Source organism: Phyllobates terribilis, unplaced genomic scaffold, assembly GCF_046119375.1.
Source record: "Phyllobates terribilis strain yellow unplaced genomic scaffold, ASM4611937v1 Scaffold_3__8_contigs__length_932513732, whole genome shotgun sequence".
Lineage (NCBI taxonomy): Eukaryota > Metazoa > Chordata > Amphibia > Anura > Dendrobatidae > Phyllobates > Phyllobates terribilis.
In genome coordinates this window covers 883202434-883228598 of record NW_027362763.1, presented here as the reverse complement: position 1 = coordinate 883228598, position 26165 = coordinate 883202434, and the positions used below count along the sequence as shown (strand labels likewise).

At 42.9% G+C, this 26165-nt stretch overlaps 1 protein-coding gene across 5 annotated transcripts in view; it reads left to right on the top strand.

Annotated features, from left to right (window-relative positions):
• The window catches only part of PLEKHG1 (pleckstrin homology and RhoGEF domain containing G1), a 276017-nt gene that overhangs the window by 162981 nt on the left and 86871 nt on the right, over positions 1 to 26165 (top strand). For all 5 annotated transcript variants that reach the window (XM_073672679.1, XM_073672678.1, XM_073672674.1 and 2 more), the window contains one exon: positions 21259 to 21800. In XM_073672679.1, coding sequence (XP_073528780.1) covers positions 21378 to 21800 — 423 coding nt within the window. In that variant the 5' untranslated portion in view covers positions 21259 to 21377. The remainder of the gene's footprint in view (positions 1 to 21258; positions 21801 to 26165) is intronic.

Genomic DNA, 26165 nt, shown 5'->3' with positions numbered 1-26165 from the left:
GAAGTCTCTGTCAGGCTAGGGAAAGACAAGAGAAAACTTACAACCAGTATGCTCCCGCTGTTCCCCTGGTACCCGGAGAGCAGGTCTTGAAGAGGAAGAGACGGCTCCACAAGTTGGATGACCAGTGGGAGAAGGACCCGTACACCGTACTGCCCTCAAGCCACGAGAACCCGAAGGTTTGTACCATCAGTAAAGACGGAGGGGAAACCACAGCCATTGTATCCCGGGACCACCTGAAGAAGTGTCCCGAACAACTGAGGAACCCTGAAGAGGAACAAGAAGACCATCGACCCGTAGAGGAAAGTGAAGATATGGTTAGTACTGTGCTCGGGGACTTCCCTCGGTCTTGGACTCAAGTCAATGGTGCAGTTGTGGTACCCGTACTCACCTTCCTCCAACCAGCATCCCAAGCACCTACGGAGCAACAGGTAGAGCTGGAAGAACAGCCGGTCCAGGAGGCAGAAGACTCCACACAAGCAGAACAGGAGGATCAACCCTCTGCTTATAGTGAGCCTGCCGTACCCCTAGTGAGACAAAGAGCCGGTAGACAGCTGCCCAGTTTACCCTTGACAGCTCCTACACCCTGTAGTTCAGGGCCAGACAGTCAGCTCCGTAGGTCCACTAGGGCCACTAGAGGCCAGTTACCCGCACGCTGGAGGATTTGAAGTGTATAAATTGTTTTATTTATGTTTATCTGTGTATTGTTGCTTGTGTATAATTTTGTGTTTCCAGTTATTTTTAGGAATCCTTGGTGGATTTACCGGGAATCCTTGTACGTAGTTGGAGCGTAACCCAGGATGGACTAGAGACTGTTAAGGACTCGGGGTAGGACAGACCCCTACCTGGTTACGTCTCCCTGTTTTGGTGAAATGGACACCTTGCTTTCTTCAAAGACTACACCCGGTTACGGACATGCCGTGACCACCTTTATGTGTTTCTTCTTATTGTACTGTTATTGTTGTTATATCTTGTTATGTTTTTCTAAAATATGTTTAGTCCCGGAGTACTAAATTTCACTAGGGGGGAATGTGGCACCCCAGGGGTCTGGTTTTCCACAGTAATGTAATGTTATGTCTGAGAGCAGGTGGGAGGTCCTTTGGTCAGGGATCCTGTGCATGCCACACCTCCTGCCCAGTCTTGGGAGGGGAAGAACTTCCCCTGTATAAACCCTGGGCTGAGGCAGGGTTAGTCAGTCAAGGAGAGTAGAGACAGAGAAGCAGCATAGGAAGAAACAGCAGAAGCTCATTGGGAGCAATATCACTACGAGTCAGGGGCTGGCAGCTGCAGAGCTCGCCCTGACTGAGAAGCTTTCTTACCGGACCCGGCGTCCGAGGCTGTGGGGACTAACTCTTACCCAGCAGCAGAAGCCGACCGGCAGGGGATTTCAGGTCCTCAGGCCCAGAAACCCGAAGGCACGGTCACACGCGTGGGACCAGCACCGCCATCGTGGAGCGGAAGCCATTAGAAGGCCCCGAGTCACCGGCCATACGGGTGAGCACCACACGGTACACTCAGGGACGTGGGCTACTTATATCCGCTTCTAGCAAGGTAGCCAGAAGAGTACAGTCAGTTTGGGAGGCCTACAACTCCGCCTGGCCAGGGGAGATCCCATCTGCTCAAGGACTGACCAGGCCCCGTTCACTAGCAAGTACTCCGGGAGGGTCTATCGTTGTTACCAGTAAAGACCCTGAATTACACCGCACCGTCTCTGAGTGGTTCCTGCTACCCCCATCATCCACATCTGCTGCCCTGAGGCCATACCCCTCCCGTTGGGGGTTATACCATCTACGCTGCACCATCCATCCACCGGCCTCAGCGGACTGTCCTGCAGCGGCAGTTCCATAGCTGCATTCAACGGGTGGCGTAGTCGTCCTGCATCTACCGCTGTTACATCGCCGCTCAGTTTGACTCCCTGGGCACGGACCGGGTCACCGCCACGAGACTACAACCCTCAAGAGATCCGGCTCCGGGTAAGCTCCCGCGTGCGCAACGCAGCGCGACACAGGCCCAGGGGCGCGTCACAACCATTGGGGGCTTTTTTTTTTACTACTGAAACTGATGGTATGTATATTTTGCTTGTGGCTTCAGAGTTTTTATTCTCAGCACTGGCACATTGGACTACTACAAAAATGTATAATTTTTATTGTTCTACTAGAACCTATACAGCCATTCGATTAGTTTCAGTAGTAAAACCTTGTTGACAGGTTCCTTTGTAGCTTCTAATGGGGAACATTTCTCCTTGTGAAGAGTATCAAACTGGTGTAAGGAGACTTATAGACTATACCTAGACTATCAGGCTCTACTCTGGGAATTTATTAAATATGCAAATAGACTCTAAAGAGATGTTATGCACACGCTGCTAGGTTCAGATAGGGGCGAGACAGGTTGCATGAATTCTTTGGAATCCTGGGGGAACCGATACTCAGGGCGACCATAGGCCATGTGCTGCAGCTTCTCTCAGGCACACAGGGGGTATTGACCCTCAGGCACAGACACGTAGGTTGTTTCACTTGCTGACCAGACACACTTGACAAGATTGCTCATAAATGGTAGAACAGTAGCATTTAATAAGAAGCTGCACAGCCAGTGCAAGTCTTATGAGCAACAGGCTCCAGTGACAAACAGTACAGTTTCCTTAGCAGTACAGCAGTTCACAGTCTCCCCAGTAGTACAGGACAGCACAGTTCTAATGCAAAGGCACATTAATGAGCACTGCATTCTTTATGGCACAGTTAGATGGAGGGGGAGGTGGGGTTTGCTGAGAGAGATGATCCCTGTAACACCATTTCTTCCAGTCCTTATCTTTCTGCCTGCCAATACTCTGCACTGTTAGTTCAGTAACTCTACCTGACCTGTGCTTAGCTTCACTCCAGACTTGAATCCTTTTCACTTGCAGGGGCACTTCTGTGAGATACAGAACATACACACCACTTTTCTCTTCAGCTCCAGCCAGACAGTAAACAACTTCCCCACAATCCCCCTGGGGCTCTGCTAAAACACTCCTCTTCTCCTGTGACTGTGTTAACCCCTCTAATTGCTGGATGCTTTTAAAGCACCAGCACTACTTCTCAATGTCACACTCTGCAAAAGCACTACTTCTGCATGTCACAGAGAGGATGGGGACTTCAACTCTGATGTCACCTATTGGATGTAGAAATCCTAAAAGTCAATATCAACTCTTTTATTAGCCTTGACACATGATTTAGGATAAGACGCCAAACCAGAAACTCCATTTGCAGACACATGTTTCAGGGTTTTGCCACATCCTAAGTGCAAAGCAGGAGATCTGATTTGGCAATGCGAGAGTCCTCTGATTGAGGATCTAATGGGGAACGTTTCTCCTTTCGGAGAGTGTTAAAGGGTCGATATTGACTTTTAATACTGCTGCATCTGATAGTTGGCGCTAGAGTTCAAGTCCTCTTCCTCTCTGAAGAGGTTATTTGAATATTATAGTTGTTAAACTTTATAAGTGGCAATATTTATTTGACATGCTATGTTACTACTACTTGGGATATTCTGATGACCATTGCTTTACATATGTATGTGACCTTATTATACAGTTATGTTGTATATCTTTTAAAGTGCAGAAATATTACATTTAGCACAGAGCCCAATGTCTAAAATTCAATTATAAATTCAATATTTTTTATAATGTACAATAGTTACTTGCTGAACCAATCACTCATGAGAGAAAATGTTAATGGAAAGTAATCATTAGAAAGCAGAAATAATGTCTTTGGACAAATCCTCACCCTCTAGGAAGTACCTGAACATTAGGGTCAGTTTTGTTGCTGCATGTAGAGCTATTGAGAACTAGCATTCCATAGAAGTTATATTCATTGTCCAGGAATGTGCTGTCAAGAACGGCACTGTCCCAGTTGTTCTTGTTTTATATGGGCTCTTGACAAATCCATAAGATCAGTCTCTTTAAAAGCATTATCAGGTACTTGACTTTAAAATGTTCTTGATCTCGATAAGTTGGTCCTTGTTTTAAGGTACCTGTCTGGTGCTAAATTGACAGATCTAGAAAAAGCTGTAGAAGGAAATGGTGACACACTGACAATTAAGTGTATGGACGTCTAAATCTGATGGTCCATGAAAATACATAATTCCAATCAACAATTGTGTTTTATTCCTTGACTCCATATGAGCAGGAGCTCAATGCCCCTACTAATATTTCTCAGGAATCTTAGTGTCTAGAGACAGAGGAGTCCTAAGCAGGTAGCCACTAGGCATTGGTAAAACAGTGGCATCACAGAGGTTTATAGTCTGCTTTACGATATACACACTTGGTGTTTATTCAGTTCAAGTATCTCAAAATTACCATTATCTGTCATTTGTGGTTCAATAATGTCAATAGGACTCTACGTATTAACTCGTATATGTGTCCTGGCTTGAGAATTTGTGTTTTTTTGTTGTTAGACCATGTGTTCTGTTTATTGACTCCTTCTTGACCCTTTCTATCAACCTTGCCACTTTAGGTGTCAGTGAAAAGTATGCCCTTTTTAAGCTCCTCTAGTGTAAGTACTTTGTTCTGTAGCTACAAATTGAACTTTGACCTCTTACAAATGGCCTTGTTTATCTGCTTAGGCTTTATACAAATTTCACACATCAGATGTCACATTTATTTTTCACCCATCTCAATGGTCAGTAGGGCTTCCAAGTTGCAAGTCTACAGTACTATATTATAGGCTTTGCTCCTTGTTGTTTCGAATATATCATTGATGACAAAATTGCATTAATATTGCAATGACTTTGGGTGCACTTAAACTGAAAAATTATTGGGAATGCTTGTTTTCAGATAAGGCCACAGCCCCACTATCAGTATTTGGTCAGTATTTTTTCTCAGGAGTGGGTGATAAATGCAGAATTGGTGACTTGTTTCTATTATACCTTTTTCTGATTGTTCCTCACCTTGGCTCCCACTCCTAAGAAAAAACACTGACCGAATACTGATAGTGGGGCCGTAGCCTTAATTTGTGGATGGAGATGAGCGGATCACTTTAGCAACCTTTGTCCACAGAACAGGTCTATACTCTCTAGCCATGGACAGGAGCTGCAATAATTTCCTTACCCTCCGGGATCCTGGACTTACCTTATGATTAACCGCACAGAAGAAATCATGGCAGGCTGGTGAATCGAACACTGTGCCGAGGAACCTGGAAGCTCAGGAAATTCACGCAGCTCCTGTCCACAGCCAGAGAGAACTGACCTGGACCCGGGGCTGAGTGAAGCAATCCGCTCATCTCTACTTGTAATGTATACAGGCTTTGGACTTTCCAATGATTGATCAAAACGCTCATTCATTGGGTGAAATGCCCATTAGGTTTGCTTAAAAAATGCAGCACATTGTCCTGTGTAACCAGGATCTGCGCTGCTGAGACCTATAGAAGCCTATGCACACAGAGCAACCTATTACTGATCTTTCTGTGCACATTGTAAATGCAGTCGGCCTGGCTACCTTACCTTTTTTATTATTTTTTTTTTTTCTTCAATAATTTATTCAGTTTTTACTGTTTTACTCCAAGTACTGTGACATTTATTTAGTTTTTGTTCTCTTTACAATATGTAGTGCAAGCTACAAAATATTTTTTTTTCAGTTCTATATAAAAGAATTCTATTGGTTCCAAAAAATGTGTTTTATTAGTGGTTCTAGTGTTAAATTACCGACAGGTGGTTATCATGTAGCTGATTAGAGGAATTTTGGCATTAAACAACCAATTTAAATGAGACCAAACTAACTATTCATTATAGAATTATTTCCTCTACTGTGACGCATACCTGGAGGACAGTTGGCCATTACACTTTAGATAACTTAGCTGAACAACTCGACTCTTCCTGGTATGTTTTCTCAATAGGCAGATGGGGAATAAATTGTTTGAGTCTTCTCTAGAGGTGGCTTACTTCTTTCAAGAACAAAACAAATAGGCATGTTGAATTTCATATCCAACCCCTTCATTCAATGAAATCTGCCATTGAGAATCAAATCAAAACACCTCCATACACTCTGTAATGGTGCACATTTGACAGTATGCGGCTTGAAGGGGTATTCCCATCTCCAAGATCCTATCCTAATATGTAATATTAGCAAATACCTCCAATTAGAAATGTAGTATATTTTTTCTGATTCACTATCTCTTTCCTCATGTACAGGCATCACAGGACCTTAGGTATCCATGGTTACGACCACTAGCAGCTACCTAACTGTCACTTCATCAGTGGACGTAACCATGGAAACCTAAGGTCCTGCAATGCCTGTACATGAGGAAAGAGAGATAGTGAATCAGAAAAAATATACTACATTTCTAATTGTAGGTATTTGCTAATATTATTATTATTACACCTACTACATATTGGGATAGGATCTTGGAGATGGGAATACCCCTTTTACGTCAACATTATTCTAATGTGCATGGCCACCTTACAGAGTTTGAATAGATAGTATAAGGGTAGATACAGATGAGCGTAGATTCTTTCATCGGAATCGGGCCAATTGTGCAAATCACACTCTGATCAGAGCGTGAAATGATTCTCTTGGATGAAGAGAAGATGGAGAAAAAAAAGTCTCCATATTCTCCATTCTATCAGTCTGTGGACATCAGACTGCACTCAGGCTGTGTAAGGGCTATTTGACCAAGAAGGAGAGTGATGGGGTGCTACGCCAGATGACCTGGCCTCCACAGTCACCAGACCTGAACCCAATCGAGATGGTTTGGGGTGAGCGGGACCGCAGAGTGAAGGCAAAAGGGCCAACAAGTGCCAAGTATCTCTGGGAACTCCTTCAACATTGTTGGAAGACCATTTCCGGTGACTACCTCTTGAAGCTCATCAAGAGAATGCCAAGAGTGTGCAAAGCAGTCATCAAAGCAAAAGGTGGCTACTTTGAAGAACCTAGAATAGAAGACATATTTTCAGTTGTTTCACACTTTTTTGATAAGTATATAATTCCACGTTTTGATGCCTTCAGTGTGAATGTACAATTTTCATAGTCATGAAAATACAGAAAAATCTTTAAATGAGAAGGTGTGTCCAAACTTTTGGTCTGTACATCTTTCAGAGATATCAATCTTTGTCTGAGTCAAACTTGCAACATAATTTGCTTACCACTGGCTCATAAGTGCTGAACCCAAAGCAATTCAAAGTCCATTAAGCTAACCTACATGCTTATATGTGGGAGTTTGCAGCAGGAGTTTTATCTCGCAGCCAATGGCGGGGATGGGTAGAAACTTTATAGCTGGAAGAGACAGTTTTCCACAAAAACAACAGGGACTAGATCGACTTCAGAGCTGGAGAGGTTCAATGGGAGGTGAACTAGGGCCATTTGTTCACCACTGTTAGATGAATACTTATCCCTATAAACCCTTCATGTCCAGATTGTTGTAGCCAGATGTGGGAGGCAAGCAGACTGTTTTCTGAGCTGTTCCTATCGCAAAAGTCAATTGTTTTGTTTTTATTTGAGAGCTTATATTTGAAGGCTTGAGGCTACAGAATTAGCATATCATCATCACTAAGTGCAGACAGAGAGCTTCTAGCATCATTCATGACCCATTTACTTTTTCAGCATGGAAGGAATGGGTGATTGACGGATGATGTGGGTTAGTTTTAATAGATCAGCTCTTCTTGCTTTTCAGTTGCATATTTATACGAAATCTCCTGCAACAAGCAAGTGCTGCATTGCAGTGAAAACTGCAGAGTACAGGCAGTACATGACTTAGTCAAGGTGACCTTGGTGAGGCAACAAGAACCAGGAATTATTTTTGTGACTCCTGATTCATTTTATTCTCATCAGTGTTAATAATGTCTTTCTGAATGTATATTAGTAAAGCTCTAGACAATACAGCACACCATATTAAGGACTGTAAATTAGAAAAATTTGGGTTCAGAGTTTTTAACCTGTCTCCAAAAGTACTGAAGGGGCATTAAAGCAGTCTTAAACCAGACTGCAGTCTACTTATGGGCATCAGTGATGGCAAGACGAACTTGAATTTGTCCTGGCTGACATGAAGTTAACTTTTCTTGCTTAGGCTAGGCTCACTACGAGCGCATTCTGATCATTAGTGTGATCCGATTTTCTTGGGAGCGAAGAAGATGGGGGGGTTCTTTATCTTCTCCATTGTGTCAGTCCATGAAAATTGGACTGCACTCAGATGCCATCCGAGTGCATTCTGATGTTTTCCATGGACTCCTTGACTTGTATGGTCGAGTGCGATCCGAATATCAGATGTAAATCGACATGTGCACATGGCCCCAAAGAATAACATTGGTCCGAGTTTGATACGATGTTTTGTCGGATCGCAGTCTAACCCAAAAAAAGGGTTGTCTGCATGAGCCATTATACAAATAGATCTGATAATCAGCCTTTTAAGGACCTGGGCTTTTTTTTTTTGTTTTGCTTCTTTCCTTCTTTCCCTCCCCTACTCCATTGCCATATGAAGGCTTGTTTCTTGTGGGATGAGATGTAGTTTTGACGCCATTCTTTTTCTTATACATTGTCCTGAAAACAGGCAAAAAAATTGAAATGTTAAAAGAAAAAAAAAAAGCCTCAGTTCCGACATTCTTTTTGGGTTTGTCTTTACGTCATTCATTATGTGTTAAAAATTACCTGTGTTTTGGGTTACATATGTCATTTTGATCTTTTTATTGTATTGTTGGCATCTACTGTAGTATAAAAAACAATATTAACATGCATATGTGGGGGTTAATCTGCATGTCAATAGCATTCTGAACCTGCCCAGCACTTATTTCCTCCCGGCAGCAGGGCTCTCAAATGTATTGCTCCTGGCAGCGTCCAGTATTCAGTCATGGGGTGGTGCCGGTGCGGGTTCAATCGCCGCTCTGTGTATTGAGAGCGGCTGCTGTAACGGCACCCCCGACACTGACTGATAGCAGCTGTCAGTCAGTGCTGAGTGCATGGTTCCAGCCACCACTTTCTAAACACTGAGCAGTGACTGAGCGGGTCCCTTATTAAAGGGAGCCTGACAGCTAATACATGCAACCTCATCCACGGCAGCATGTATCAGATGCTGGCTGCATTATTCCAGCTATATAATAATAGCTGCTGGGAGTCGAGCCACATGGGAGACTAGTCCGACATGTAGATCCCCGGCGGCTTCTGAAATGAAAGCCGTACTGTGGTTGCTATGGGCAACAAAGAATTGTGGCTAGAAATGATAAATGAGGCTCAATGTATAAAAGAAAGGTGCAGACGTTTACATTGTACAGCGATTAAACTAAACCTAGGCTCAAAAAATGGATGAATACCAACTATTCCAAATTATAATACAACTAGATGGTGGCCCGATTCTAACGCATCGGGTATTCTAAAATATGTATGCGGCCAACCGGGCGCAATCAGCAGAGCGTTGTTTAAATTTGGCGCCAAAATCGCTGATTGGTCGCGGCCGCGACAAATCAGCAACCTGTGTTAGTGAGGACCGGAGAGCTTGTTTAAATTTGGCGCCAAAATCGCTGATTAGTCGCGACCGCGACCAATCAGCAGAGCAGTGTTTAAATTTGGCGCCATAACAGACGGGATAAGACGATTATATATATATTAGATAATCCAACATTAAAAGACTAGTTGAATATTAAGAACTTCTGAAAAGAAATCTGTCAGCAGGATTTCACACCCCAAACTTTTCATATGCACATATAGCTCTTTTTTATAGACAAGTCGAGCGATACCTTTACATGTCCAGTCTGTTCCTCCCTTACTGAGAAATCATTGTTTAAATTGATATGGAAATGGCTATGGTAGATCGGAAGTCTTTATCACTCCTCTATTCCCTGCACAGTGCTGCCACCTCCTGCTTGACTGACAGGCTCTATACTGTGTGACTTCAGGCAAAAAAGTCATCAGTCAATCAGGAGAATAGAGCTGGAGTGGCAGAGTCTTCAGATCTACAGTAGCTCTTCAGCCTTATTTGAATATCAACTCAAACACTAATTTCTCAGTATTGGAGGGAGTGGGCTTACCATGTGAAGGCACTCCTGGACTTTTCTTTGAAAGAGTTATGAGCATATAAACTATGTAACCAGGGTATTAAACGTCGATCAGTAAATAAATATTTTCTGATCCGCAATCATTTAGGTCGGTCCGTGTCAATGGGTAATGAATTCAAATAACGGGTTAACAGTAAAAATGAAATATACTGTAATGTAATAGTTGTTGATTAGACGCTGGCACATTGCAGATACAGAGTGGCATTGTTAATAATGACCATTGCTCATGGCCCAGGTGTAGTAGACATTCCTAATGTCTGAAAGCTTCTTATCACTTACTGTAAAATGAAGCTGGGGAACTTAAATTGCCTAAGATTTTGGAGCGCAGCCTTCTGCAGGAAAGAATTTGGAAGGGTGGTGTTCAGTGAAGTGTATTATTTAAGGCGACCCACAGTGATGTCTATTGTTCTGCGCTGAATTGAATGATGTCATGTTTCATTTAAGGCTCTTATCCTTGCTGAAGTCTGAAGTTCCTCACATTAAGGGGAGGGGGTGAAATAGTATTAGGAGATGTGGAAAGCTGGTTTGCAAATCAGGTTTGATTCAAACCTATTGTGCTTCCATTCGCCTAAAGCCCCCGTCTCACATAGCGATATCGCTAGCGATATCGCTGCTGAGTCACGGTTTTGGTGACTCACCAGCGACCTCACCAGCGATGTCGCTGTGTGTGACACTTTGCAACGATCAGGCCCCTGCTGTGAGGTCGCTGATCGTTGCAAAGTGTCCTGGACCATTTTTTGGTCGTTGGCCTCCCGCTGGCCAGCACACATCGCTGTGTGTGACCAGCAGGAGCAGCGATCAGGCTTGTAACTATGGTAAACATCGGGTTACTAGGGGCACGCGCGCACTTAGTAACCCGCTGTTTACCATGGATACCACTCTGCTACGGTGCACGGAGGCTCCCGCGCACCGTAGCAGAGTGGTATCCATGGTAAACAGCGGGTTACTAGGGGCACACGCGCACTTAGTAACCCGATGTTTACCATAGTTACCAGCCTGCTCCTGCTTGCAGCAGGCTGGTAACGGGAGCAGGACATCGTGGAACGATTCTTTCCACGATATCGCTGCTCCCCTGATCGCTGGTGAGCCTGCCTGTTTGACAGCTCACCAGCGATGTATTAGCGATGCAGCAACGATCCCTGACAGGTCGTATCGTTGTCGGGATCGCTGCTGCATCGCTTAGTGTGACGGGGCCCTTAGTGTGACGGGGCCCTTAGTAAAAGCTGACTCATGTTATATCGTGTCCCAATCTTGAACAGGTTGAGCTCGCTGAGGACTCTCGTTTTACCAGAGAGCCAAATGAGGTAATTCTGGCACAGATGAAGGCAAGGTTTGATTTGTCCATAGCGCTTGCTGTAGGCTGCTACATCACAGCGGGCCGCTTTACTAAGAGGATCTTTATGATGTGGGCTGGGATTTATTCCTTCACTGTACAAGGACATTCTTCTGTGGTGAGATACAGTCAAACCCTCTCCCTCTGCTACGTACAGCGCTGTTTGGCCATGTGTAAACCTTTGATAGGAAACAGAAAGCCTTTCTCTAAATGACATTAACGCTTCCTTTTTTTTTTCTAATCCTCAAGTCTAATGGAATTTAATTATAACAATTAATAGCTTTTTATTTTTCTGATTAACTATTTTTTGGATTTATTGGCTAAGGATGCAAAAAAAATTGAGAAATGGTTTGGTTTCTTCTTTTTTGTGCTTTTAACTCGCAGTCGCAATCCTTCTTTGCCAGATAGCCTTTGTAATTTAGAAGTAAATTTTACTAAGCCCCATGTATTGATATTGATACATTTGATTTACAAAGCTTATAGTCAGACATTGGGCCAGACCCTACCCATGGGGGCATTTGTGGCTGACACTCCTAAATCCATTTGTGGCTTGAACTTTATTGTAGGCATTCAAACCTTCATGAGCAAGACTCCCATCAAGGTTTTTCTTCGGGACTTGAACACTATAAGTCCAGCAGCTCAGGAATACCTGGGCATGATGTGACACCTTTTTGGTCATAGAGAATGTTCCAGATGTTAGATTAGATCGCTTTGCAATGTGTTGCTCACAACTCATGTGTCCTGATGCTGGGCTTTAGTCTGGAGATTAAGATGGTGCCAGGGCTTTCCTTTCTCAGAGTCCATCAGCATGCAGGAGATTTGACAACTCTTCTCGATTCCTCTGGTGGCTTCAGTTGGGTTAGTCTGATATTTGACTTCATCTCCACTCTTGTGGCTGTACCCTGATATCCTGCTAGAAACTAGACCCATTCGATGATCCTATGGGTAGTCCAGTCCAACCCTGAATGTAGGCAATGGTGTAAGAAATGCTAGTAATTATGTTCCACCTGCATACATCTGAATTACGTCTCTGTACAAGTTCTTTCTTCTATGGACCCAACAACTGTACCTCAATTTTTGCATGCGCGGTCGACAACCTATTCTTTTGGGTTATATATTATGAAAGTCTTATTCCATAGAAGCATTGCTTTTTGGGCAGGTATAAAATTAGTATTAGGGAAGAGTCCGACGGCCATATAATTCGGACGGGGATTGCAAGGCAATGCTCAGATTGGCCAGCGGCTCTACCGCCTGAGCATGCCAGCATGTATTTGTCTGCAGCTATCATGTTGGGTCGGGAGAGCCGCTGGCCAGTCTGAGCATTACATTGCAATCCCCGTCCGAGTTATAAGGCCGTCTGACTCTTCCCTTATGGTGGTATAAAGATTGACACCACAGCTCTGATTCATCATTGCTTTTGCGCCTGCTTTTAAGTTTGTTTTATATGTCCTAGCATGGTTTTTTTTGTTTTGTGGGCAGAATTTTGTGATTCCAGATGTTTTCGGCTGATTCTTTATGTGCACATTTTTAAAATGTTGAAAAATTTGGCGCAACTCTAATCCACAAACCCACCTAGAGTGATTTTCTTCAAGTTAAGCAAAAATCCCAATTTTTCTGACACTTTGAAAAAGATGCAACTTTTTGTTTAAAAAAAAAAAAATGGTTAGTGATTGGAAAAAAGACCATTTTTGACTTTCCGCAAAATTCGTGAACCGGGTTTGACATTTTGATGAATTTGGTGCAATAAATATCAGCTACTACATAGTTACATAGGTTGAAAAAGACCTAGGATCATCAAGTTCGACCTTTCTCCACCATACATTCTTTGGGACTAAATTATCTATAACCCAAAATGTTGTGTATCGAGGAAATCATCCAGCCCTTTTTTAAAACCTGTTAGTGTCTGTCATCACTACCTCTTGTGGTAAGGCATTCCACATACTGCTCTCACTGTAAAGAACCCTTTCCTGTTTAGCTGCTGGAATAGCCTTTATTCCACTCATAATGAGTGGCTCCTGGTTCTTCGTATGGTCTTTGGAAGGAGTAAGTTAGGTGCCAGTCCTTTGCATTGACCACACATATATTTATACATATAAATGAGATCTCTTCTGAGGCATCTTTTTTCTAAACTAAACAAGCCCAACTTTTCCAACCTCTCATCATATGAGAGGCTTCCATCTCTTGTAATATTCTAGTTGCCCGCCTTTGAACTGACTCTAACTTCTGAATATCCTTTTTAAAATGTGGAGCCCAAAACAGGATCCCATATTCCAGATGTGGCCTCACAAGTAATTTATAAAGGGGTAACAATCCATTGGGATCACAGGATTTTATTTCTCTTTTTATACATCCTAAAATGTTGTTTTATTTTGCGGCTGCTGCTTGACATTGAGTACTGCTGCTCAGCTTACTTGTAAGCAGAATACTCAAGTCCTTCTCCTGTTCTGTAGTCCCGAGTATACTCCCACTTAATGTATATGCAGCAATAGGATTACTCCGTCCTAGGTGCATTACTCTACATTTATCTACATAATTTATTTTCATTTATTTTACACACTTAGGCGCCATTAATTCCATAGCGCTTTACAGACCTTATGGGCACTGTCTCCATTGGGGCTCACAATCTAGATTCCCTCATTTGCTAGGTGTTTGCCCATTCAGTCATCATATCCAGATCATTTTGTAATATTGTACTGTCAAGGTCAGTTTTTACAACAAGCCAAAAAAGAAAAGTGACTTAAAAAAAAAAAAAGTAAATGATGAGTTGGGACCTATAATACAAAACCATAAAGACTCCATAAACTACCGTATACTGAGCATGAGGCCTTTTAAATTAAAAAAAAGAAAGTTGTATGAAGGGAAAACTAAATTTAATAATATCCTTCCAAATTGAAGAATAATCCTTGCAAGAATACCTTAGCTTTGAAAGATTGTCCAAAGATCAAGCTTTGCTACAATGTCAGTCATGATTTACACCCATTGTGGGGAAGAATAGATAAATAACTTAATAATGTACAATTTTGTACACTATTGAATTATTTTATACTTCTAAATACAGTACAGGACCCATCTGAATTTTCCTGTGCAGAAAAGTCAAAAGAATACTTTCCGCTTCATCTGAAGTTCTAATCCCATTTTCCACTGTCCAGAATAAAAAGATGGGGAATCCCATTATCGGGTTCCACACAAAGCTGCATAATGCATTATTCCTAATAACTTGGCTCTGTCAGGTTGTGTATATTTTTGCCTTTCTACTGGTCTTGCCTGACTTAGAAGACAAGTTCACCTGCTTTGTATGGGCTGACTCAAGGTGCAGAATAAATCATTCATACATGAATGCACCCCCAAAGGATACATTTGTGTAACTGTGGCATCATTCAAAGAGGCTTTCTGTTCAGCTATATATTCTAGCAAAGGGTGTAGCCTGCGAAGGGTGGGATGTGTAACTAAATTCATGGAAGACTGAAACAATAATGAGACTTATTTTAGAGACACATGACATTTCCTTGGGAATGCGACTAAGCAGCTAATTACGCCATTGTTTGTCCCAAACTAGCAGATTTCTTGCTATATTTATATACAATGTGTGTAGAGTGAAAGCAAAATGGGGGTAGAGGTTATTCTGGCAATGCACAAAGAGGAAGGTTTATCAAAACTAGAGCACGAAAGAAGTTGAGGTTCCATCAGACTGCACTTCTTAAGGCTGTGTGCCCACGTAGCGTTTTTCAAGCGTATATGCTGCGGAATTTCCGCAGCGTAAACGCTTGAAAAACGCATGTAGATCCGCACCCCATGGTCCCCAATGGCATTCCGCAATGTCAATGCCCATGCTGCGGATTTTTCCGCAGCGTATATGCTGCAGTCAAAAATCCGCAGCATGTTCATTAATTTTGCGGAAGCGCTGCGGAATCAATGTGCGGATGGTACCCAAGTCTGGAGGAGAGGAGACTCTCATCCAGACCTGGGTACCAAAGAACCTGTAAAAAAAAGAATAAAATAAAGTTTATACTTATCTTCTGATGTTTTCCCTCCGTCGCGCTGTTGTCTGAAGGACCTGCCACGTCATTGAGTCATGTGACCCACCACATGACTCAATGACGTCACCGCAGGTCCTGCACACAACAGCGTGAGCCGCTCAAGACTCCGGACGGGGCAGAGAATGCATCAGAAGGTGAGTATAAAGTTTATTTTTTTATTTTTTACCATTCTGAACAAGTTGTCAAGCACTTTTCCAAGTGATGCTTGGAGAAGTGCTTGATAACCCGCATGCGGAAATGCATGCAAAGACGCCTCACAAACGCTTCTACCTGGCGGGAAAACCGCATGTAATATCCGCATGCGATTTTCCCGCCAGGGAGAAGCGTAAAAAATATGCTTCAGGTCCGCAACGTGGGCACATAGCCTTAAAATGCTTTCATTTTTCAAATGGTGTATAAAAAGAAAACGCATAGGAGACCAGCCATGAGTAATAGACTGCAGAGGTGGCTTGTAACCCAGGAACGGAGAGTATTTTTAAGAAGCAGTGAATTTAAAAGATTCTCATTTTTACAAGTTAGCACTGTTTCTTTTCAGCCCTGGGGTCCTGGCTTCAAATCTCACCAAGGACAACATCTGCAAGGAGTTTGTATGTTCTTCTCTGGTTTCCTCCCACACTCCAAAGACCTACTGATAGGAAAAGTAGATTGGGACCGGGAGGACCATATCTGTAAAGTACTGTGGAATATGATGGCACTATATAAGTAAGCTTAATAAATATATAATCCTAAATAACCCTTTTAAGTGCTGAAAAAAATGAACCGGTGGAGTCTAAGTTGCAGGACAGGAGGAAGGAATTCCAGGAGCTTGATGTTCTAACCAAATTCTGTGACTGGAGTCCAGATACTGTTGAAATGTGTTACATGGAGACTTGCAGGGGAAATGCGCTACAAGTTCAAAAGCAAATCCACATTCAAAACGATCGTTCAGCAAAAACTGGAATGTAACACATGGCGAATGTGTGTCGCTTTTTGCTGCAGATTCGCACTGCAGGAAAATGAGGGAGAAATGCATCAATTATGACTCAATTCTTTCAGGCTTTATTTAGTATTCCATTGCAGGTAGAATATCGACCTGTAGTCTTAGTGTGAGGGGAGTCCGGTTTCCAAGTACCAATTATTGTAGCAATTGATGAGTGTAAATGCAAAAAGCCATCAATGACAAAAGTATTGGCCATTCATGTATATAATGTTTAGGGATTATTTTTCGAATTGGTGGTCCAAGTACACAGTGCACAAGGTTTTACTAGACCAACAGCATACAAATCTTGTAGACTTTAAAGAGGACCTGTCACCAGGTCAAAATTAGCAAGTTAATGCTCTTATTTTATTCCTCCTGCTCCTCTGGGTATTTAAGTTTTTACACTATTTTAAAATCCAACATGCGGTTCCAGAGATAAGGCCCTCTTTATTTAGTGCTCATTTTTATGGTCTTTACCTAGGAGGCTTTAATCGTAGACTTCTCTGGGGTGTGTCTTTAGGCTGCTTTGCATTATTACCAAGTGAGCCCAGCCCCAGAGAAGCCTGTGAGCCCACGCCCTACGCCCTTTTGGAAAAAGCATTCAAATTAGCACTAAATAAAAAATTTCATATCATTGGAACCATATGTCATATTTTATAAAAAGATAAAAGTGAAGTACTAAGTGAAGCAATGGGGATGAAATAAGATAAAAATAGCTGACCACTATTGACCTGGTGATAGTGTCGCGCCCCCGGGGCCGTGGGATACTCGGCACCGGGCCTTCAGAAGCTTGGGGGGTATCACGGTGGCTGGCCCGGTCCGTGGCCCAGGGCAAACAACTGAAAAGAGGGGAATGTATATTGGGATAATAGGTTTGTAAATGTTCGTGACGCCGCCTGTGGTGTCTGGTGAGGATCATTAACGCTGCAGCAGTCCACTGAGGCCGGTGTTGTGGCAGCTTAGATGGTATCGCTCCCCACAGGTGGAGCTGGGCCTCAGGGCAGCGTATGAAGGGGGATGCAGGACATAGGGGACCCAGCCGGGTCAGAGCTAGAATAGGAGCACACACGAAAGTCACTTCAGTACCTTTTACTGATGGAAATTCAGGCACATCCCGGAGCACTGTAGGGTGAGGGGTGCACGTCCGGATTCTCCCCAGTGAGCGGGTGTAGGGCCTCCTGTTTCTTGCCTCTCTGTAGTAAGTTTCTGACCTGCCTGGAGCTTGGCCTAACTTGGTTTCTGTTCTGCACCTGCTGACTTGGTGATAGGGCCTCCTGTTGGAGATCGGTCTCCGTGATTCCTGACCCTAGTACGTATCAGCTTTTGGTGATCCTGGGACATGTAGTTCGCCAGGGGTTCCGGTTGTTTTCTACTGGTCATGAAGATCCACGTAGACTCGGACCCGGTGTCCGCTATATATGCTTCTGGGGTTAGCTTGTAAAGCTCCTCTGCCCCCTATGTTACTCTCTTCCACTTGCCTTTAGCCCCGCTCGGGCCCTCACTAGGTTACACACACTGCAGCTGGGACGCTGCTCTTCTTCGCCGCTCTGAGTGTCGGCACACTCCTAGCTCTCTATCCTGAGCTCTGTGAGTTCTAGTCTGGACTCACTCTACAGACTATACTGAACTTTCTGCAGGAACTGCTAGGCTCTGGCTCGAATGCACTGACTCCTTCGGTGTCTGAGCAGGAACTGCTGAATCACTGAGCTGCCTAGCTCCCCCTTCCCTATTTATATCCCTATCGGGCTCCCTCTGGTGGTCTGAGGTGGAAGGTGGAGGTGTGTGTATGCTGTGGGTGCCTCTTGTGGAGAAATCCGGTAATGCACCCCTCTAGGATCTGTGGTACCAAGCGCAGCTGGGCTCCACAATAGGTCTTCTTTAAATCCTATAAATTACGTCTTGGCCCCTGTTGGGCGGCGGTGTTCACACTGTGCAGTAACTGAGGCAGTGACCCAAGCAAGTCCAACATAAGCAGCTTTTATTCAGCAAAACTTACAGGTAAACAGAAAGTCCTCCGGTTCGCAGCTGGGTTAACACAAGTTCATAACAACGGTTGCCGGGGGCAACGGCCGCACCGGGCCGCTCAGAGCCTGACGGGTGCAGAGCCTTCCCAGGCGTGGGTTCAGCTACTCACAGGCCCGCCGAGCTTTCCTGCTATACTCCTAGCAGGTCCCAATACTGAACAACACTAATCCTTACTGCAGGGTTTTTAAAGGACCTGTGGCAAGAGCGACTGGAAAACCCGGGTTGGAGGGAGGAGGCCGCCCCACTGCCTTCCTGTAGCCTCATCCCAAGAAATGAAGGCCCTGCAGGGTTTTACTTAATCTGCCTTAGCCAGATAGCCTGACCAAGTCAATGCTCACCTTCATTCCTGCATTGCAGCCGCAGCTGTGTCTGTGACTGAAATGCACTCCAATGGATTTAATAGTTATCTATACCTATTCTGGGGGATATATAACGTCCCTCGTGTATGATCCCAGTCACTGCCTCACACCCCATTAATATGTAAGGGGGAAGACTGGGGTGTAAGTACTTTCAGAACAAGGGATCCGGAGCTGCCGGGGCCGTACCTCTGGTTGCAGGGGGAAGACAGACTGCGAGCACAGGAGTCAGGTGACTGGGAAGCTGGGATCGTGTCCAGAGTGAGAGCTGGGAGGTCAGGTGACCGGGAAATTGGTGGCGTGGCTAGAGAGAGGGGGAGACGAGGACTTTTGCGCGGGAAAGCGGCAGGAGAGTCCCGCTCAGGAGAGCAGTGTGAGAGGGTCCAGGCTCCTGGCTCCAGTACTTGGAGCAAGATCCGAGTGCAGTGGACCGGAGGTGTCAAGCCGACTAGAGCAGTGTTTCTCAACTCCAGTCCTCAAGACCCACCAACAGGTCATGTTTTCAGTATTTCCTTAGTGTTGCACAGGCAATAATCCCATCACCTGAGCAATACTAAGGAAATCCTGAAAATATGACCTGTTGGTGGGTCTTGAGGACTAGAGTTGAGAAACACTGGACTAGAGGGAGAAGAGATGCAGGGTCTGTGGAGCCGAGCACATAAGGTGCTGTGTTATGGACTAGGGGGTAAAACCGGAGACCACCCGCTGCCGCTAGAAGACGGAGCATTGTTTGGGTGGGGAAGCCTGAAGAAAGCAACACCGGCATCAGCTGGCAGCTGCCTTGTGGAGGATAAGAGTCAGCTAAGTGTAAAAACTGTTGATTTACAACTGGTTCGACTCTGCTACATCTAGTTAAACTGTGAACTGTCAGTTATAGACTTTTACCTGCTACTTCCCTTGTTTTTCCCCATATTTTCCCCTGTTACTACCTGCGTGGAGATTGACCCTATTATCATAAACCTCCCCTGTTTATTAACCCTGTATTGGCTGCTCTGTTTCTGTGTCACTGCATCTAAAGTACCCGTGTTACAAATACATATAGCAAATGGTTTTCCCAAACAAAGCTATAGGCATCCTAGTTATGATTTTCCTTTAACAAATGGCCATGACATAACCCCCATGAAAACAATTGCCAAGGGGTAGCATGTAATGAACAAACAATGTCAGCTGTAGTGTTTCTGGTAGGTGACCTCAGGCAGTTGAATTCATGTAGCAATTTTTAGTTGAGTTTCGACAGTACAATCTCCTTCTGTGCTATAAATGTAGACCTACACTAAAGAGTATAATGGCTATCTTTGTGCTATTCAGTTGCTGGAGTGGGAGCAGTCCGCCACAAGCATACCCAGTGCTGCTTAAATAGCAATTATGTCATTTTACTGTCCACTCACTTTAATCAATGTCATGTAACAAATATTTGTCCTCCATCTAGCCCAATAGTTTGCTATCTTATTGCACTCTACTGATGGTTCCCAGTGTCCATTTCGGTAAAAAATGTAATGTGTCACTTATTGGTGTGTATACAGTGTGTAGGCTCTTATCAATGGCCAGATAAAACATATATAGATTTTGTTTTACTTGACTAAATAAGCTAATTTTCCTTGTTTAAATAGAGATTACATTGTCTTTTGTTAGGCCTTTTAAACAAGCTGCAGATCGCGTTAATGGTATTCACATGATCTGTTAGTATGAGAATGACATGTTGTATATTTCGTACTGAAATTCTCCTGAAAAATTGGATGTAATGTACAGCCTAACTTAAAAACTTTTTGTACAACAGGAGAGTAAATGTCATTTCTTCAGAAGGTAATTACAACTTGTAAAGCTGTGTTTCAAAGTACTGCACAGCATGTGATCACTTGAAGGTACTGTGATGTCAGGCTTTGTTCACACATTGCGTTTTTGCTGCATTTTTTTTAATGCAAATTTCAAGCTGAGTTTTATAGTACCAGCAAAAGCTGAGATTTCAGAAATCTCATGCACACACGTTTTTTTTTCCTGACTGAATTGAAAAACTGCTGCGTGATTGCAAAATGTCACTTTTTTCAGCATTTTTTTCTGAGTTTTTGCAGCGTTTTTTCACCCATAGGAAGCAAAAACGCAGGTATCAGGTTTTGCTGCGTTTTGGGCGCAAAAACCAAGGAAAGTTGCATCCTCTTTTTTTGGGGGGAGAGGGGCACTAAACTTTATCAACATGCACAAGAGACAATAAAAACACAGCAAAACCTGCTTTTTGTAAGCAGCTTCTTTACTGCCAAGAGAGCAGGTTTTGCCTGCAGAAAAAAACGCAATTTGTAAACATGGCCTAATATATTTGAAAGGGGGTGTTTGGCTTAAAAAAAAAAAAAAAAAAAAATATAGGGAATTGTTACTCTAGTATGGAGCACAATTCTGGCATAACCAGATCTGCCTGATCTTGTAATGGAGGCGAGACTTGGGACCTTTTGTGGATAAAGAGTAAAGTGGATTTTGATGAGAATAAAAAAATATAACTTCCTGTGTTTCACAAATTTTTTTTAATTTAAATGTCATTTTTGTTTTATTTTACAGACGACTACCGCTTACCACTTGATCCTTTAACGTCTGTTACGGAATCTCCAAGTCCCAGAACGACAGGGGTAGATCTGCACCGGACAAACAGACATTTCCGTTATTGTGGAACCAAAAACATGGAGCTCTCGGACAGCGATAGACCAGTTAGCTTTGGTTCAACTTCCTCATCTGCCTCTTCTCGGGATAGTCACTGTTCATTTGGGAGTCGAATGACCTTGGCATCAAACAGCCATATGGGTTTATTTCACCAGGATAAGGAAGCTGGAGCCATAAAACTTGAGCTTGTTCCTTCTCGACAGTTGTCAAATGATGACATTCGGACTAACTACACCAGACAACAGGACCATGAAAGTCAGAGGGAAATATACTCTGATAAGAGGACTATACCATGGACAGAGTCCAAAGGATCAGTAAAGAACTGTTCAAAAGCTGAAGTTGCGGAGTCCACCAGCCCAAAGCTCTTGTATGTTGATCGAGTAGTCCAAGAAATCCTCCAGACAGAGAGGACATATGTACAAGACTTGAAAAGCATTGTTGAGGTAAGGCAAAGTAAATTCTGGTAAAATAGTCATAAAAGTCTTTTAAAAAGCTTAAATACTCTTTTCATATAACACTGATAATATGCCAAAAACAAAAAAAAATAACCACAATAGGAGACAATACAGGAGTGTGGCTAAGGGGAACTTGAGTGGCATAGGTCTGTATAGCTAGCTGCCTGGAAAGGCTTCCTGAGGTTAAAGGTGCCCATACACATAACAGCAAAGCTTCTAAACTAAGGCCAAACCAGAACCCAGGACTGGCTGAATAACTTAAATGTAAGTGGGCCTCCAGATTACCCTCAACAGATTATTTCAGAATGGAGAGAAAGAAGGATCAGGCATGTTGACTTTGAATGCCCAAGCCTTTGTCCTGAGGGAACAGAAGCTGCCACCAGAGGTGTCTGTCAACCAATTACTACATTCCCCTATTGAAGACGCATGCATGCGAAAAGGAAGGTCGGGAGAAATAGCTGTCAGATGAGTGAGCGTAAGGCCATGTGCCCACGTAGCGTTTTTGTGGCATTTTTGCGGCCGCGAAAACGCTTGGAAAACAGTCTGCCATGCAAAGCAATGTGAATTCGGATGTGCTGTGCACATGATGCGCTAATTTGCGTGCCGAATTCGCATTGCGTTGCAAATTCGCGGCCATTGAGGAACATTGAAACGCAGCAAACCCGCAGGTATATGTGGATTTGCTGCGTTTCAATTAAATTCAGTGGCTGCGAATTTGCAGCGTAATCGTGGTGCGTGTGGTACCCGGGATGAAGAGGAGACTACAAATCCTCTTCATCCCGGCTACCACGCGGTGAAAAAAAGAAATAAAAAAGTTAAAAACAAACAAAACCTGTATATTCACCTCTCCGGCGGCCCCCGGTCTGCTCCCGGCCACGTCCTCTCTCCTTGCCGTCCTGCAGTGTACTGTCAGGACCTGCGGTGACGTCATTTAGTCACCTGATGGTCACTCGACCGCTGACGTCGGCGGTCAGGTGATGGTCGTGTGACCATCAGCTGACTAAATGACATCACCGCAAGTCCTGAAAGTACACTGCGGGACGGCAAGGAGAGAGGACGTGGCCGGGAGCAGACTGGAGGAGACCGGAGAGGTGAGTGTACAGATTTTTTTTTATTTTTAACGTTTTAATTCTCTTTTCTTTTTTTTTTTTACTATAGATGCTGCATTTAAAGCATCAGTTGTTCACACATTATAAATCCATGCCGGTTGCATGGATTTATATTGTGTGACCAACTTATCAAGCACTTTTCCAAGTGATGCTAAAATCGCTTGGAAAACTACTTGAAAAAACGCATGCGAAAACGCTGAAAAAACGCTTCTCTCTGGCAGAAAAAACGCATGTAAATCTGCATGTGTTTTTTTCTGCCAGAGAGAGACAAAAACGCTCTGCATCAAATCTGCTACGTGGGCACATAGCCTTAGTCCCACAGCTATTGAAAGTGTATTGGCACCTTGAAATTGTGTTCTTCTAGACCCCCACAGGGAAATAAAAATGGAAATGAATCCTTCACTGTTTCTAGAAAATGCTTTCACAGATGTGTTTGCACTTGTCTGGGCAAATATTCTTTGAATCATTAACATTACGCCACGTTCAATAATTTCTCTGTTTGGCCCCTTTTTCCACTTTCATGATACAAGTTTGAAATTTATAGGTCTCCGGAACTGAAAGTTTCTGGGGTTCTTGTGCAGATATTAAAATTGTGACTCATGACAAGGATATGAGCTGTACAAATATTGAACAATGCGATGGAAAGAAATCCACTTCATTGTGTAAGGCTCACTTCCAAGGAAATTAATAAGTATATGTATAAGAAATGCTAGGTGACTTCCAAATCCTTGATGTGTAGTGTGCAGTAAAGTATTATTGTTCACTGGAGTTGAGGAATTAAAACTTTGTAGAACTATTCAACTTGGTTGTTTAGAGAGTTGTGGGAGGCACTCTTAGGTCATGGCCCCACTATCAGTATTTGGTCAGTATTAGATCAGTATTTTTTCTCATGAGTTGAAGCCAAAACCAGGTGAGGAACAATCAGAGAAAAGGTATAATAGAAACAAGTCACCAATTCTGCATTTATCACCCACTCCTGGTTTTTGTTCCCACTACTGAGAAAAAATACTGGCCAAATACTGATAGTGGGGCCGTGGCCTCAAAATCATTGTAGAGTTATGCACCAAATTTGTATGTTCACGTGGGGTGTCGGTGCTGCACAACATGAATTGATTTATAAGGGCTGCTAAGGTAGTCCTTACCGGACAAATGAGGTAGGCAGCATAACTGTTAAAATAAATGACTCCCCTATCAAATCTTTTCTGTTTTGGTCCATTTGTGGGTTTATCTCACATCTCAATTCTCTAGGATCTGCATAAGTGAATCATTATTACTTCATTGATTTTGATCTGTACATGCAGGCAAAATGTAACTTGCATAGTGATTGTGTAGATGTCAGCATTATCCTACAATCTGTCTTTTTTTTCCCCCAATGTCAAACATTTTTCTGGTATTTTGCCAAATACCTAGGACATTGGAGCTGTAGATAAACTTGAAAGCGTTTTGTGTACTATTTGATATGTTACATTTTGCTCTCTTCTTGTGTGGAACACAGGGGTGGTCTGATTGAACTGAATGACGGGATGAAAAATGTTTTCATGCAGTGGTAATTGCTATACCATTAGTGGCTGTGTCACTCTGGCCTACAGCAAAGGAAGGCAGTCCCCAGCTGTTTCTCAAATATAGACCCCAGCATGTTGTGCCAGCATTTACCATCTTTACTACCCTACCAACCATAAATGCAGAAATATCCAGATGTTGTTGTGACTATTTACTTTAGGCACTTTGTATTAGAATAGGCAGTAGATGGAAAAAAAGCAATAATAATCCAGTAAGATTAATGATCCTTTTAGAGAAATACAGCAGGGCTTTATTTGGTGCCCTCATGTTATATGCACTCTTTTGGAATTCATGGGATTACATTTTTCAATCATTGGTCCTATTTCCAAAAGATATTTCATGCAAAAGTACACTATATTGACAAAAGTTTTGTAACCCCCTATACACTACATCTATTGGCATTTTCATGACCTCCTACTCTAAATCCATAGGCCTTGATATGGCATTGTTCCACTTACAGCTAAACCAGCTACCACTCTTCCAGGAAGGCTTTCTTCTAGATTTTGGAGTGTCTGTTGGAATTTTTGCACATTAAACCAGAAGAGCATTTATGAGGTCAGACATTTTCATTGGACGATAGAAACTGGCTTGTAATCTTCATTCTAGTTCATCCCAAAAGTGTTCAGTGGTAATGAGGTCCCTTTGTGGGCCAGTCAAGTTAATCTACACCAAACTTGCCCTACCATGCTATTATGGACCTTGCTTTGTGCACTGGGGTATAGTCATGGAGAACAGTAAAGAGTCTTCCCCAAACAGTGGCTGCAAAGTTGGAACAGTTGTCCAAAATGTCTTGGGATGCTGAAGGGTTAGGAATTTGCTTATCTGGAACTAAGGGGTCTAGAAAAACTCTATAGCATTTTCCCTTCTCCACCAAACTTTACAGTTTGCACTGTAAACCTAATCACTTCCATTTTTTAATAATACCACTCACAGTTTATCATAAAATATTTAGGAAGGAAGAAATATCATGAACTGAAATTCTCTAATTTCCCTGTCTTGGTCTCGCTCGCGCACGCACACTGTGAAGTCAAGTTTTTGATCACCATGTTTTAGTGAGTTGAGAGAACTGGAGTTTTCCAATAAAAGTTTATGTATGTAAGACCACAGTTAGGATACCTGTGGTTGTTGTAGAGCTCTTAGCACCTACTAATTTTGGCCCTTTTGGTATGTTCATAAGCTTAAAAACCACATCTGCAACTACAGATCTATATACAATATTTCCATATTGGTGGACATGAATATCCTTGCTCAAATTGTCTCTCGCTCATAAAAGATTACTTCTGATATAGATTTGGCATAGGTATAATGTATAGATTATAAATTTACAATAGAGTTTTGTTTGTTTTTATAAATGACCTCCACATTTTGTAGACACTTCTTTCTTGTGATATTAACATCAGGGAAAAAAAAATGGGAATGTTTTTACTTTTGATGCTGGACACAAAATAAATGGGACCCCCACACCATTTGTTGCTCTTGGATTTATGACCAGAGCAGCTGGTATGCAACAGTCAAATTGCCCCTTGTGAAGGTACAAGGGATCTGGTAATCTTCAATCAGATGACATGCAGATAAACAAGGAAAGCTAGGCTGGAATACACATTCACTGATTTTAATTACAGATTAATCCCTTAAATATTCAAACATGACTGCAATAAATGAATACTGGGTTTGATTTAATAGA